The sequence below is a fragment of the Danio aesculapii genome, chromosome 22, assembly GCF_903798145.1.
Source record: "Danio aesculapii chromosome 22, fDanAes4.1, whole genome shotgun sequence".
In the NCBI taxonomy this organism is placed as follows: Eukaryota; Metazoa; Chordata; class Actinopteri; order Cypriniformes; family Danionidae; genus Danio; species Danio aesculapii.
The window spans coordinates 12,388,093-12,401,241 of record NC_079456.1 but is presented as its reverse complement, the minus strand read 5'-3'; the positions used below and the strand labels follow the sequence as shown (position 1 = coordinate 12,401,241).

The following is a 13,149-nucleotide window of genomic DNA, read 5'->3' as shown; positions in this document are numbered from 1 at the left end:
TTGTATTTAACATAGTAATTTATACTAGACCATTATATATTATTGATACTAATATTTTTATTTAAAATTTGATTGATTTAATATTTTACTATATTTTGTTTTATTTATATTTAGTTTTATTTTTTCAATTTTGCTTTGCTTCACTTGATAATATTCCATTACTTCATATATTTTGGCTTGTACTTAATTTAACTACAGTTATTGCATTTTTATTTTATTGTTAGGTACTTTATTTTACAAATAATTTATTTGTTTGGTTTCATTTCATCTGAATTTATAATTTTTTTATGTTCACATTTATTTAGATTTGTAAAAGCATTTAATTGTGTTTAGTTTCTGTCCATTATTTTTGATATATTGCATAATTAGTTTTTATTATTTCAGCTGATTCTACTTTATTGCATTTTTACTTTTTATTTGGTACTTGATTAAATTTATTTATAAAACGTTTTTTACTTTTATTTGTCTTTATTTTATTTAGTTACTTTATTGTATATTTTATTGTCATTTTATTTGACCTTTTTGTTGTTTGTAACAACAAAAGTTTACAACATTTACAACAAATTCTCTAATATTTAAAAAGTTTGTTTTGATTTAATTTGATGTAAATTTTTTCTTTCTCATTTAAATTCTATGTAAAATATTTAATTCTATTTTCTGTTTTGTATGTTACAAAAACAACAGTTTATTTGATGTTTTTATTGTATTCAGGTACTTTGCATTGTATGTATTTAAATGCTTTTAATGATTTTTTTTTTCTTTTATTATTATTATTTTAGTGATTTATTATTGTGTGCTTTTGTTTTTGCTTTTTTTAAAGCTCAATGTTATTGGACAACATCTCAATTTGACATCATTTAACAACATTTTATTGTGCACATACCTTCAGCACAGCGAAAACAAAACCCCTCTCAGGTGACAAAGTTCCACAAACATCACGTCACTTCCTTCCTAAAGAAAGGGGACACCCCCAAAAAGAGCCTCCGAGCAGCCGATATTCACCGTTTATATTAACTTGCCCTACATATCGCTACCATGAACAGGTAAAGTCGTGTCGTGGGGGGTTTAAACAGTTTTCTGCGTCTTCTGTCACGGCATATACGATCTCGCTGTTTATACGAATCTGACGGAACTAACCGGGAACTGTCGAATTTGAAACTTTTTTTCCCTCTTTCCTCCATTCATTCCACAACACCAAGAGTTAAGGTGAGAAATATCCTAAATAAAATAAAAAAACACTCGTGCCAGAGTTTGTTGTCATTTTTTGTCCGCGTTATTAACCGGTGACTTTGTTGAAGCGCGCGACGCTCCGGGATGTTTTTACGCGACTTTAAACGCACCTCGTCCGTGATTTGGGGATTCCTTCTGGACCTTTAGCTCTTCTGGAAAGACATGAGCTCTGGAAATGGGTCTGTGTTTGGGCTCAGAGGTGACAACAGAGGAGGACAAGAAGGCGAAGATCCACAGCTCGCAGATAGACAGAGACCTGTACGAGTACGCCAAGAGGGAGTTGAACGTGGTGAAGATCCTCTTGCTGGGTGAGAACAGCATAAACTTCATTTTCCCGTAGCTTTGAGTTAAAATAACATGGATACATTGGTCGCTTTGGAGATATGTTAAAGATGTATAAATGTATTTTGGGTTCCTATAGTAATTTATAGTAAATACTGTAGTGTTATTAAACCGTAAAGTGTATTATCTCTATAGTTTACTATTTACAACGCTTTGTAATACTGTAGTATTAACCACAGTGAGCTGATAAACTAATAAATACTGTAGGAATTAATAAATACTGTATTGCTGTACTGCAGTATAAATTCATTCATTTTCTTTTCGGCTAAGTCCCTTTATTAATCCGTGGTCACCACAGCAGAATGAACCGCCAATTTATCCAGCATATGTTTTACGCAGTGGATGCCCTTCCAGCTGCAACCCACTGTAGTATAAAAACTGTAGTATAAATTATTTAATTTATTTGTATATTTATTTGATTATTTGTATAGTGCTTTTCACAAAAATTATCCTTCCAATGCAGCTTTACAAAACTATGGTGTAGTTTCTATTCATCAAAAGTCTGTTGTTACAGTTTTTTCAGTTCCATTTTATTACTTTCACAATTCACGCTCATTAACTGGCAATCACTTGTCAAATGCTGTCTGGGTAACCTACATTTTAAGAGCTTTGGTTTAAAAAAAAATATTCAAAGACTGGGTGTTAAAAAGTAGATGAAAGAAAAGCTAATTGTTAAGTTTGTAAAACTGCTATCCAGCTATAAAATATCGGAGCTGGAGCACTTCACATCTACGCAAACAATAAGTACCTCACATTTCATTCAAAATCTGTGGTAAATTATTTATTGTTGTTTTATTTTTGGCTATTAAAGTCATGCTAAATGATATTCAAGCTTAAAACATTTTAATATTGTTATTATTTTTATCATTTAATATTATATTTTTAATAAAAGAGCGTAACACTGCCTGTTTTTCCATTCATTAGATGGAAGTTCAGCTTTTAGTTAATGAAACCCTGAAGTATCTTGGGGTAATCTATGAAAACTGTCACTTAAAATATGTTTATTTAATTAAATGTGAAAACTAAATTGGCGGTTCATTCCGCTGTGGCGACCCCGATTAATAAAGGGACTAAGCCGAAAAGAAAATGAATGAATGAAGGAATGAATGAAAACTAAATGACTCATTTTATTTTGCACAAACTATTGTTGTTGTTGTAGGTGCTGCAGAAGGTGGAAAAAGCACTCTGGTCAAACAGATGAAGATTATCCACAGTCATGGATTCACCAAACAGGAGCTTACCAGCTTTAAGGTAAAACTGGTTTAAGTTTTATTGTTTCTCACACTTGATTCCTGCTAGTGTAAGAGATTTATTGCATTTTAATAGTAGAGTTGTGATGAAAAATCGTTTAAAGAATCGATTCTGCTTTAATTCTGAGATTTTCAAAATGCTTTGCTATTTTCTGCTGAATTTGTGAACCGCAAATGGTGCTCTAGGCTAGATTTTAACAGCAGATGGCGCTCTAGGCTAGTTTTTAACAGCAGACGGCACTCTATGCTAGTTTTTAACAGCAGACTGCAGCTCTAGGTTAGTTTTTAACAGCAGACTGTAGCTCTAGGCTAGTTTTTAACAGCAGACTGTAGCTCTAGGCTAGTTTTTAACAGCAGACGGCGCTCTAGGTTAGTTTTTAAAAGCAGACTGCAGCTCTAGGTTAGTTTTTTTACAGCAGATGGCGCTCTATGCTAGTTTTTAACAGCAGACTGCAGCTCTAGGCTAGTTTTTAACAGCAGACTGCAGCTCTAGGCTAGTTTTTAACAGCAGATGGCGCTCTAGGCTAGTTTTTAACAGCAGACTGCAGCTCTAGGCTAGTTTTTAACAGCAGACGGCGCTCTAGGCTAGTTTTTAACAGCAGATGGCGCTCTAGGCTAGTTTTTAACAGCAGACGGCACTCTGGGCTAGTTTTTAACAACAGATGGCGCTCTGGGCTAGTTTTTAACAACAGATGGCGCTCTGGGCCAGTTTTTAACAGCACACATACTCAAGGCTAGTTTTTAACAGTAGACAGTCCTCTAGGCTAGTTTTTAACAGCAGACAGTGCTCTAGGCTAGTTTTTAACAGTAGACAGTCCTCTAGGCTAGTTTTTAACAGCAGATAGCACTCTAAAATATCTTTTAAACAGCAGAGGGCGCTCTAGGCTAGTTTTTAACAGTAGACAGCGCTCTAGGCTAATTTTTAACAGCAGACAGTGTTCTAGACTAGTTTTTAACAGCTGATGCCACTTTAGAATAGTTTTTAACAACAGACGGTGCTCTAGACTAGTTTTTATCAGCAGATGTCACTCTAGATGTTGCTTGTGCATCGACTAAGTCATATATGTTGGCTTTAATATCACAAAATTAATGGACGCAAAGCTTTCTATGACTGCTCTTGTAATTCACTCAAACTTTTCCTAACTTTATTAATGATTATTATTGATTCAAATGATATTTGTAAGAAATTGGTTGCAAGCAGAGTATGGCTGTTTGTAAAGCATACAGCGCCATCTGCTGTCAAACACTAAGCTCAGAATCAATTCAAGAGAGAATGGTGATGCATTTTGAAAATCTCAATTTTCTCAAATCAATTTTTCACCACTATTTTTTTTTACAGCAGTAAAAAGTTTATTTAATAGTTTGAACATTTGTTCAGTACTGTATTTTGTCTGTGTGCTCAGTTTTCCTCCACCATCTGGGAAATCGAGCTGCTGCTGTGTGTGTTTTGGGATTATTAAAAGTTTAAGGGGTCTTCGGTTCAGCTGTGAAACAAGACCCCGGTTGAATGGAAGACTGAATCTTGCCTCAGCATGTTGTTTTTCTATCATTAGGAAGAGGAAGGGGGAAAGAAAATGATAGAAACAAAATTTTTTTTCGGTTTTCTGTTCGACACATTACACACATTTTCTGATCTCCCAGCCATGTGATACCATGGCAACAGTCTGATGCCATATGTTGGCACCTTTAGACTAACCTGCGATCTACATATGTCTTTTCACCATGGGAAGAGAGTTTGATTTTCTCATTCATCGTGAAACGTAATTCTTTGCTCAAAATTCAATGGAAATTATTCATAACAAATGCTAATCATATGCTATGAAAGCTGTTTTATTTCTCCATGTACAGAAATTATGGTTTAGCTTGCAAAAATAAAGGCTTTTATTTAATCTATATCAAATTTAGTTGGGCTTAATACAGAGCTTTGAGGTATTTCAAACTCAAAACATCATTTACTACTAAATTAATCAGTGGTATCACATTAACCAAATGCAATAAATTAAGCAAATTGATCACATTTTGCAATGCAATGAATATTGCACACCATATTTACATACACTCACTTTTTTAGGGACACGTTACTAGTACCGGTGTTAGTACAACTGCCTTAATCCTTTGTGGCATAGATTTAACAAGGTATTGGAAATTTTCCTCAGAGATTTTGCTCCATATTGACATGATAGCATCACGTAGTTATGCTAGTCATGCGAATCTCCCGTTCCACCACATCCCAAATGTGCCCTATTGGATTGAGATATGGTGACTGTGGAGGCCATTTAAGTACAGTGAACTCATTGTCACCTTCAAGAAACCAATCTGAGATGATTCACGCTCTATGACAATGGCGTGTTATCCTGCTGGAAGTAGCCATCAGAAGATGGAAACACTGTGGTCATAAAGGGATGAACATGGTCAGCAACAATACTCAAGTAGGCCGTGGTGTTGACACAATGCTCAATTGATACTGATGGGTCTAAAGTTTGCCAAGAATATATCTGCCACACCATTACACCACCCCCACCACCACCAGCCTTAACCATTTATACAAGGCAGGATGGATCCATGCCTTCATGTTGTTGAAGCCAAATTCTGACCCCACAATCCAAATGTTGCTGCAGGAATCAAAACTCATCAGACCAGTCAACATATTTTCTATCTTCTATTGTCCAATTTTTGTTAGCCTGTGTGAATTGTAGCTTCAGTTTCCTGTTTTTAGCTGACAGGAGTGGCAACCGGTGTGGTCTTCTGCTGCTGTCACCCATCGGCCTGAAGGTTGGACATGTTGTGCTTTCAGAGATGCTCATCTGCATACCTCGGTTGTATCGAGTGGTTATTTGAGTTACTGTTGCCTATCAGCTCAAACCAGTCTGACCATTCTCCTCTGACCTCTGGCATCAACAAGGCATTTGCCCCCACAGAACTGCTGCTCACTGGAAATGTTCTCTTTTTCGGACCATTCTCTGTAAACCCTAGAGATGGTTGTGCGTGAAAATTCCAGTAGATCAGCAATTTCGAATTTCGAATTCGAAGTCACATAAATCCAATTTCTTCCCTCTTCTGATGCTCGGTTTGAACTGCAGCAGATCATCTTGACCTTGTCTACATGCCTGAATGCATTGAGTTGCTGCCATGTGATTGGCTGATTAGAAATTTACGTTAACGAGCAGTCGGACAGGTGCACTTAATAAAGTGGCTGGTGAGTGTAAAAAACAAATGTCTGCAACAATTTAGCTGATTATTCAGTCTCTGTCATCTCTTCTAAACGCTGTTGGAGGTGCCAGCAAGCTTAGGTCACTCCTTTCGAAATAATGCTTACTGACAGGTGAAGGCGAGTTTTCACATTTTCATGAAATCTTCTGGCAAATTGGAAGTTGTCGTCCAAATGAGCTCTATTTCAAAGCTGCAGTCCACTTTCATAACAGTGACAGTGTTTATATTACGTTTTATATTACTTTTTAATTTAATAATAATATCAATCATTGCGGTAATTTCTGTAACGAATATATCGCACAACACTATTCATTGCGACAGGCTGACATGTTAGCTGTTGAGTGAACAGAAAATGGCTAACTAATACTTTTTAGATTACCTCTGAGAAAATGCTAGCTTATTGAATCTTCCCTCAGCATTTCATTCCCTTGCTTTTTTAATAAAAGCCACTGTGATCCATTGGAATTCTGGAACTTCTCCATCCAATATTTGTGCGCTGATGGTTATCGAGGTGAGGGAGGGTTAGCACACATGCTTTTTGTCGGACCTTTCTTCGGTTGTTTTATAAATCAACTGATTTTGTTGAAAACCTCACGGCCTGTCATATCTCCTGTGAAGTGCCAGGTGCAGATCTGCATGTGTGCTAGCTTGGGTTAAACAGAGACTTTGTGTACCATGTTCTCTTCATTAAACCTTCCCTCAGGGATTGTTTGTGTTACGGGCTCTTTTCTATGATCCTGAATTGGATCGATGAGCTGTGAATGTGCTATTTGAAGAGCCTCGGGGAACTGCTTAGTAGCTCTGGCCAAATCTGAAGGGATTGGTCAGGATGGCTAATTAGCTGACTAGTCAATGAGCAAATACCTATTTTTTTTTTTTTTTTTTTTGTGGTGTTAATTTAGTGTCAGGGTATGAATTTTACAATATATTAGCATGCTAACAAACTGTAATGAGTACTGTGAGCTCTTGCTCACAAGAAAAAAAGTGCTGCATTGTTTGTTAGTGATTGTTGTCAAGTAATGCAGTTTTATTGGTCTTTGTCCTGTATGCGAACTGATTTGACACCCATATGACAACTATGGAAAACCTCAAACAAACCCTTTAAGTAAACACTCGCCGCTACGCGCACACCCTTTTTGGGAAAGGAATCATCATCTGTGCTATCTTTCACCAGCAGGACTTCTATTATCTTTAAACAAAACAAAAAGAGTTGGAATGTGGGTGAGAATGATGTAATACTGTACAGAGTTATGCAACAGGAATATGGTTCACATTCAGAGGCAGCTTTTAATGAAAAAGGATAATTGTGAGTAATATTAATTTAAATATTAATTGTAAACCTTCCCAGCCTCTAAAAGATATTTGAGTGATGTTTTTTATTCAGAATGTACCTGAAACTTGAATGACTTTGATTACAATAAAATCAAATGTTTAAAATATCTTTGAGAAACTGGGAATGTTTACAATTAATATTTAAATTAATATTACACAATTATATGGGTTAAAATTGCTGTCATAAATATTTTGTGCGTAAATAAAATTGCCGCATCTGTAATTATAAATGCGTAAAGGAAAACGGTACGTACTCGTAATTTACTAAGGGGGCAATTCCAAAATCTGCAATTAGAACAGACACAGATACGACATTTTCTTTGTCTGTTTGTATACGACTTATAAATTTACAGTAGGTGTACTTTACAAACATGAAATACAGTTTCACCACAGACACGACTACCTGATTACGAGTACGAATCAAATAGCGACACTCCACTGTCAAAATGACATCACCGCTGTCACAGGCATTAAAATACATTTGAAGCGTAATACTATAATGTTGGGGAAAATCAGGTAATTGGTAATCAGGTAATTCATTTTAAGTGTATTTATTGTATTTAAACCAAGATTATTTTAGTAAACAAAAAAGCTAAAACTATTACTTAAACTATTGGTCAAAAAAAAATTTGTACAATAAAGTACAAATTTTACAACAAATGAAAAATTAAGTGAAACAAACAATAGTCCCAGAAAATCTAACTGAAATAAAATAATATTTAGCAAAAAATATAATGAATTCAGATTAGTCAACGTGTTTCTATACACAAAACATAACCATACAGCATAAAATATACCGTTAAATGTGTTCTATCATTTCTTCCTCTGTCAAAAACTGTAACCTAAGCATATTAAACTGTAGATTGTCTTATGAAGAAGTTTGTCTGATTTATTCATAAATTTTACCCCTTTTTTTTCCTTTTAACAAATTTGTGTGTTTTTTTTTTGTCTGTTCAGACTATTATTTTATTTTGATTATTAAGAGGTTTCCACAAGAGTTAATATAAGCTGTCAAACTCTAAACTAAAAAAACTAAAACTGAAAGTAATTTTAGAAGACTAAATAGAAATCTCAAAATAAAAACTAAACAAAAACCTACAGAATCAATAGTGAAATTATCTTAAACGAATTTGAAATGTATAGTATTGAAATGAACTCATTTAAAACGCAAAAAACTATAATAACCTTGGTGTAAACAAGGTCATTTGGGAATCTTATTACATTTTGGATTTAAAATGTGTTGTGAATGTTATCAAATGTTGTTCTTAACCTGTTCTTAGACCAAAGTCTGTCATTTTTAATCAATCTAATACACCCTTGCTGAATTAAATAATGAATATTCTTAAAAATTAAAACCCTTACTGACCCCAAACCACTGAATAGCGTATTGTCGAACACTAATATGCCTATAATTCATTTTAAATGTGTAAATGTTGCAGAACTGCTAGTCATGTGCTACGGCATTGATCAGTTCTGTCAAGCACGATAGGCATTGAAGTGAATGACATCAAGTGTGAAATATGTGACCCAACAGAGATTTCTAGATCTGATCAACATTAGATTAGCCATGTTGGTGCATAGTTTGTGGTTAGTCAACTGACTGAAAGCACAGCATTTCCCACAACTCTAGTTAATCATTCAACCCAACACGGTTTACAAAACGAGAAGAACAATACAGTTAAGACTCATTATAGCGTTATGCTAACATCTCCTATTGTTCTGAAATGTCCAAGTAAAACATTGCCCTTAAGCTAAAGGATGACATACAATAGCTCAATTATGAAGTAAACCCAAAAGTGTATAATTTGAGTCACGCCGTTAGTTTAGGATACCTCAAGGCTCTGTTTTGAGTCCAGCAAAGTTTGATGTAAAGGATGCCGATAAAGTAGTTATTTTTGCAAGCTAAACTTGTCGTTTTTACTCTAACCTCTCCCATGGCTGCATTTATTTAGGTGGCCAGCATTTGCAGTGTTCGAGAGTCCAGTTTCTGCTTCACCAGTTTTTGTTGGACCGTTTCATAAAGGGGTCACGCTTTCGCTCTCACATGCATGCATTTGTACAAGCCCGTAATTATGGCTAGTTTCACATTTTACACAAGCTTGCAAACACGGGCACAGTCTGTAATCAGACTGGCCTTGGTTAACTTGGACATAGTGCCGCACAAGGGCGGACTGTTGACTGTCAGATAGAGGCCAGGGACGGGTGTGGTGACCTGTGGTGTGTGTGAATCGTAAATGAATGGTAAAGTAGGACGCGTCACAGGTAAAAACAGGGACTTGTCCTGACCTGAATGTCGCAGGAGTGCCTTTATTTCTCTTAATCTGTCCATTCTTCTGCTTCTTTACTAAACTAAACCACAATGTGGTCTCCCCAACCCACAGGAAGTCAAGTTGTCGTTCCTGTTTCTATCATTTGTTCTTTCTCACCTGACACCCGTCTCTCCACTTTGCCTCGTTCTCCTCCTCCTTAGCAGACACTGCTTTGTAAAGTTAAAATGGTAAAAACACAAATCTTTCCTGATATTATTATGTTAAACAATAACCAAATAGTAAACACAGTGGTTAATGTTAATAATGCATTTACAATCCAATTATTACTGGGTTGATTAAAATGTATCTTGACATGAGATGTAAGAAAATGGTTAAAAGTGATCAAACTTAATGTTTTAGACCCCACTTACACCTATAAATTAGGTTGTCCACTTCTAATCATATTGGCTTAAATGTAATTTAATTTAAATGTAAAGAATTCATTCAATTCATTTTTTGATTAGTTCTTTTATTCATTAGGAGTCGCCACAGCGGAATGCACCACCAACTTATCCAGCATATGTTTTACGCATATGTTTATCCAGCATATTTAGCTTACCCAATTCACCTATAGCGCGTGTCTTGGACTGTGCGGGAAACCGGAGCATTGGATAAAACTAGAGGTCTGAACCTATACTAGTCTCACGGTTCGGTTACGATTATCATGCCATCGATTCGGTTCAATTCGTTATTTCGGTGCATTGACAATGCTTTCCATACACAGTGTTGTATTTTGGGGGGTTTCTATAACAAGCTGTCTGTATAAAACACACACATGGACACACAGCACCACATTGTCTCTCATTCACACACATACACAAACATGGACGTCACCAAACAAACACGCACACGCCACGTGCGCTTGCTTGCTCGCTCACTCGGAAGCGATATTGTGAGACCGCCCACTCCTGTTAAAATTACACCAGAGTTACCAACCGCTCCCGTGCTTTCATTCGGAAATTTATTACCGCGCCGCATGAAATCTGGTCAGGTCCCGCGACAATGCACAGGTACAGCCACGAGAATGCATACAGCCGAGAGGAAAAGAGAGGGGAGGAAGAGTCACGCCAGCAGCAGAGAGGAAAAGTCACAAAGGTGAAATGGGCCACAGTGAGAGAGAGAGAGAGAAATTGAGTACTTTCATTCCCTCAATCGCAGAGAAATAGGGGCTTCTGCTGGAAGTGCCAGTGAAAGACTTTAGAAAACACACACAGTGAAATTTTTAAGTTGGCGCCTGTAGTGTTGTAAATACCCGCACTCGCCTCCCTCGCGACAGAGCGCATATAAGATAAATACCATCAGTACATAATAACCGGTTATGTTTATTACTGAACCGATACCAAATTGTCCGCGTCTGCATCGCGGTGCACCGAAGAAACAAATAATTTTGACACCCCTAGATAAAACCCATGTGAACACGGGGGAACATGCAAACTCCACACAGAAATGGCAACTGACCCCAGCCGAGGCTTAAACCAGCGACCTTCTTGCTGTGAGGTGACTGCGCTACCCACTGCGCCATTATCAAATGTTGTTTTTAACCCTTCATAAAGTCTGTCTTTAATCAATTGAATGCATCCTCGCTGAATTAAAGCAAACGCTCTTTAAAACAAAAACCCTTACTGATGCCAAACCATTGAATAGTGTATTGTTGAACACTAATAAAAATGAGGCGCATCAGATGTTCACACATACGCACACAACAGTGCTGTCAGTGTTACATTACACTTGTTTTATCTTCTTTGTTCATCTGGTGGCCTTTTTTTATGGCACGACTTCACAAAACTCCCAGCTGGGTTTCGTGCTTTCATTTCCTCGACCTCCTCCTGACTCGCTCTCTTTGATGAAGTGCTAAATTCTCCAGTTACAAACGTGACTTCAGCGAGTAACAGGAGAGTTTGGACTGGAGGAGTTGGTGGTCTTCTTGAATCTTGGCTTAACCTGAGCATAATTTTTGCAGGATTCTGTTGACTCGCTTGGAATTTTAGGGGCAGTTTTTAAACCCGATAATGTTTTTTTAGCCAAAAACAGGTAACATTTTATATGTTTTGCCAGTTCGTTTACACAACAGTGTCTTTTTTTGAGACTGAAACTGCATAAATTTGAAAACCATTTGCCGTTGTCATCCATGTTTACCTTGTTTTTCACAAAATCACTAAAAGCTGCTTTATAAAAGCCAAATAATTTTGTGCGATTTTGATAAAAATATAAAAAATAAAATACAATTTTTCGACTAATATTGCAATTTGATTTGCGATCAAATATTACATTTTGTCAAGTCAAAAACTAAGTAAACTTAGTAATCTTAAACTTAATTTGTTTGTTTAAATTCAGCCCAAATAAATTGTTTTATCTTAAAAGTGAAATGTGTAATTCCAATAAATATTTTTTTCCCAGTGTACTCTCAATAGTGTGCAGCACTAAAACATGAAAGGAATACAACTTACTTTACGTGTTTTTAGAAATGTATATATTTATTAACTGTAAACATGGCGCGTTTCGCAATTAGCTAATCGCAGTTATACAGAATTCGTATTGAGTTGTCCTAATTGCGATCACGAATAATCACGGTTTTAATGATAATGAAAAGTTTAACCTGTAATGTTACTTTACAGTAAAGAATTACCGTAATTTTCCTCGAAACTGGTTATCGTGACGATACTACCATTATAATAAGCATTTTTTTTTTACAGTATAAAATGCATTAGCCTACGCTTGTTTGAAGAGTTTTCGTAAACCTTTTATATACAGTTGATGTCAGAATTATTAGCCCTACTGAATAATTAGATTTATAATAATAGAATGTATGTTTTACCCCAGCTTCTGTTTTACAAAAATATTTTTAACACAATTCTAAACAATAATTTTAATAACTAATTTCTAATAACTGATTTTTTTTATCTTTGCCTTGATAAATAATATTTCACTAGATATTTTTCAAGCTAAAAGTGACATGTAAAGGCTTAACTAGGTTAATTAGGTATGTCAGGGTAATTAGACAAGTCATTGTATAACAGTGGTTTGTTCTGTAGATAAAAGAAAAAATATTGCTTAAAGGGTCAAATAATATTGACCTTAAAATGTTATTTTTTTTTTAATAAAAACTGCTTTTTATTCTAACCGAAATAAAACAAATAAGACTTTCTCCAAACGAAAAAATATTATAGGGAATACTGTGAAAAATTCCTTGCTCTGTCAAACATCATTTGGGAAATATTTGAAAAGGGAAAAAAAATTCACATGAGGGCTAATCATTTTAAATTCAGCTGCATGTGTGTGTTTCCAGAGTCAGGGAATCAGTAAATGTGAACACAGAAAGGCTTTTCTCTGAGAGCTCAGTGTGTCTGATCTGCTCTCTAGCAAAGCAAAGCTGCTGGATATAAAGCGCAGGAATGTGTTTGCTTTGGAGGAAAACACTTCAGTTCAACACCAGCCGACAGACGGTGTGAAAAAAATGGCAATGTTTTGAGTGACAG

At 35.8% G+C, this 13,149-nt stretch overlaps 1 protein-coding gene across 1 annotated transcript in view; it reads left to right on the top strand.

Moving 5' to 3' along the window:
* The first annotated feature begins 898 nt into the window (after window positions 1-898).
* Window positions 899-13,149, top strand: part of gnav1 (guanine nucleotide binding protein (G protein) alpha v1) — a 48,200-nt gene continuing 35,949 nt past the window's right edge. Inside the window, exons 1-2 of the mRNA XM_056448560.1 lie at window positions 899-1,538; window positions 2,732-2,823. Coding sequence (XP_056304535.1) covers window positions 1,406-1,538; window positions 2,732-2,823 — 225 coding nt within the window. The 5' untranslated portion in view covers window positions 899-1,405. The remainder of the gene's footprint in view (window positions 1,539-2,731; window positions 2,824-13,149) is intronic.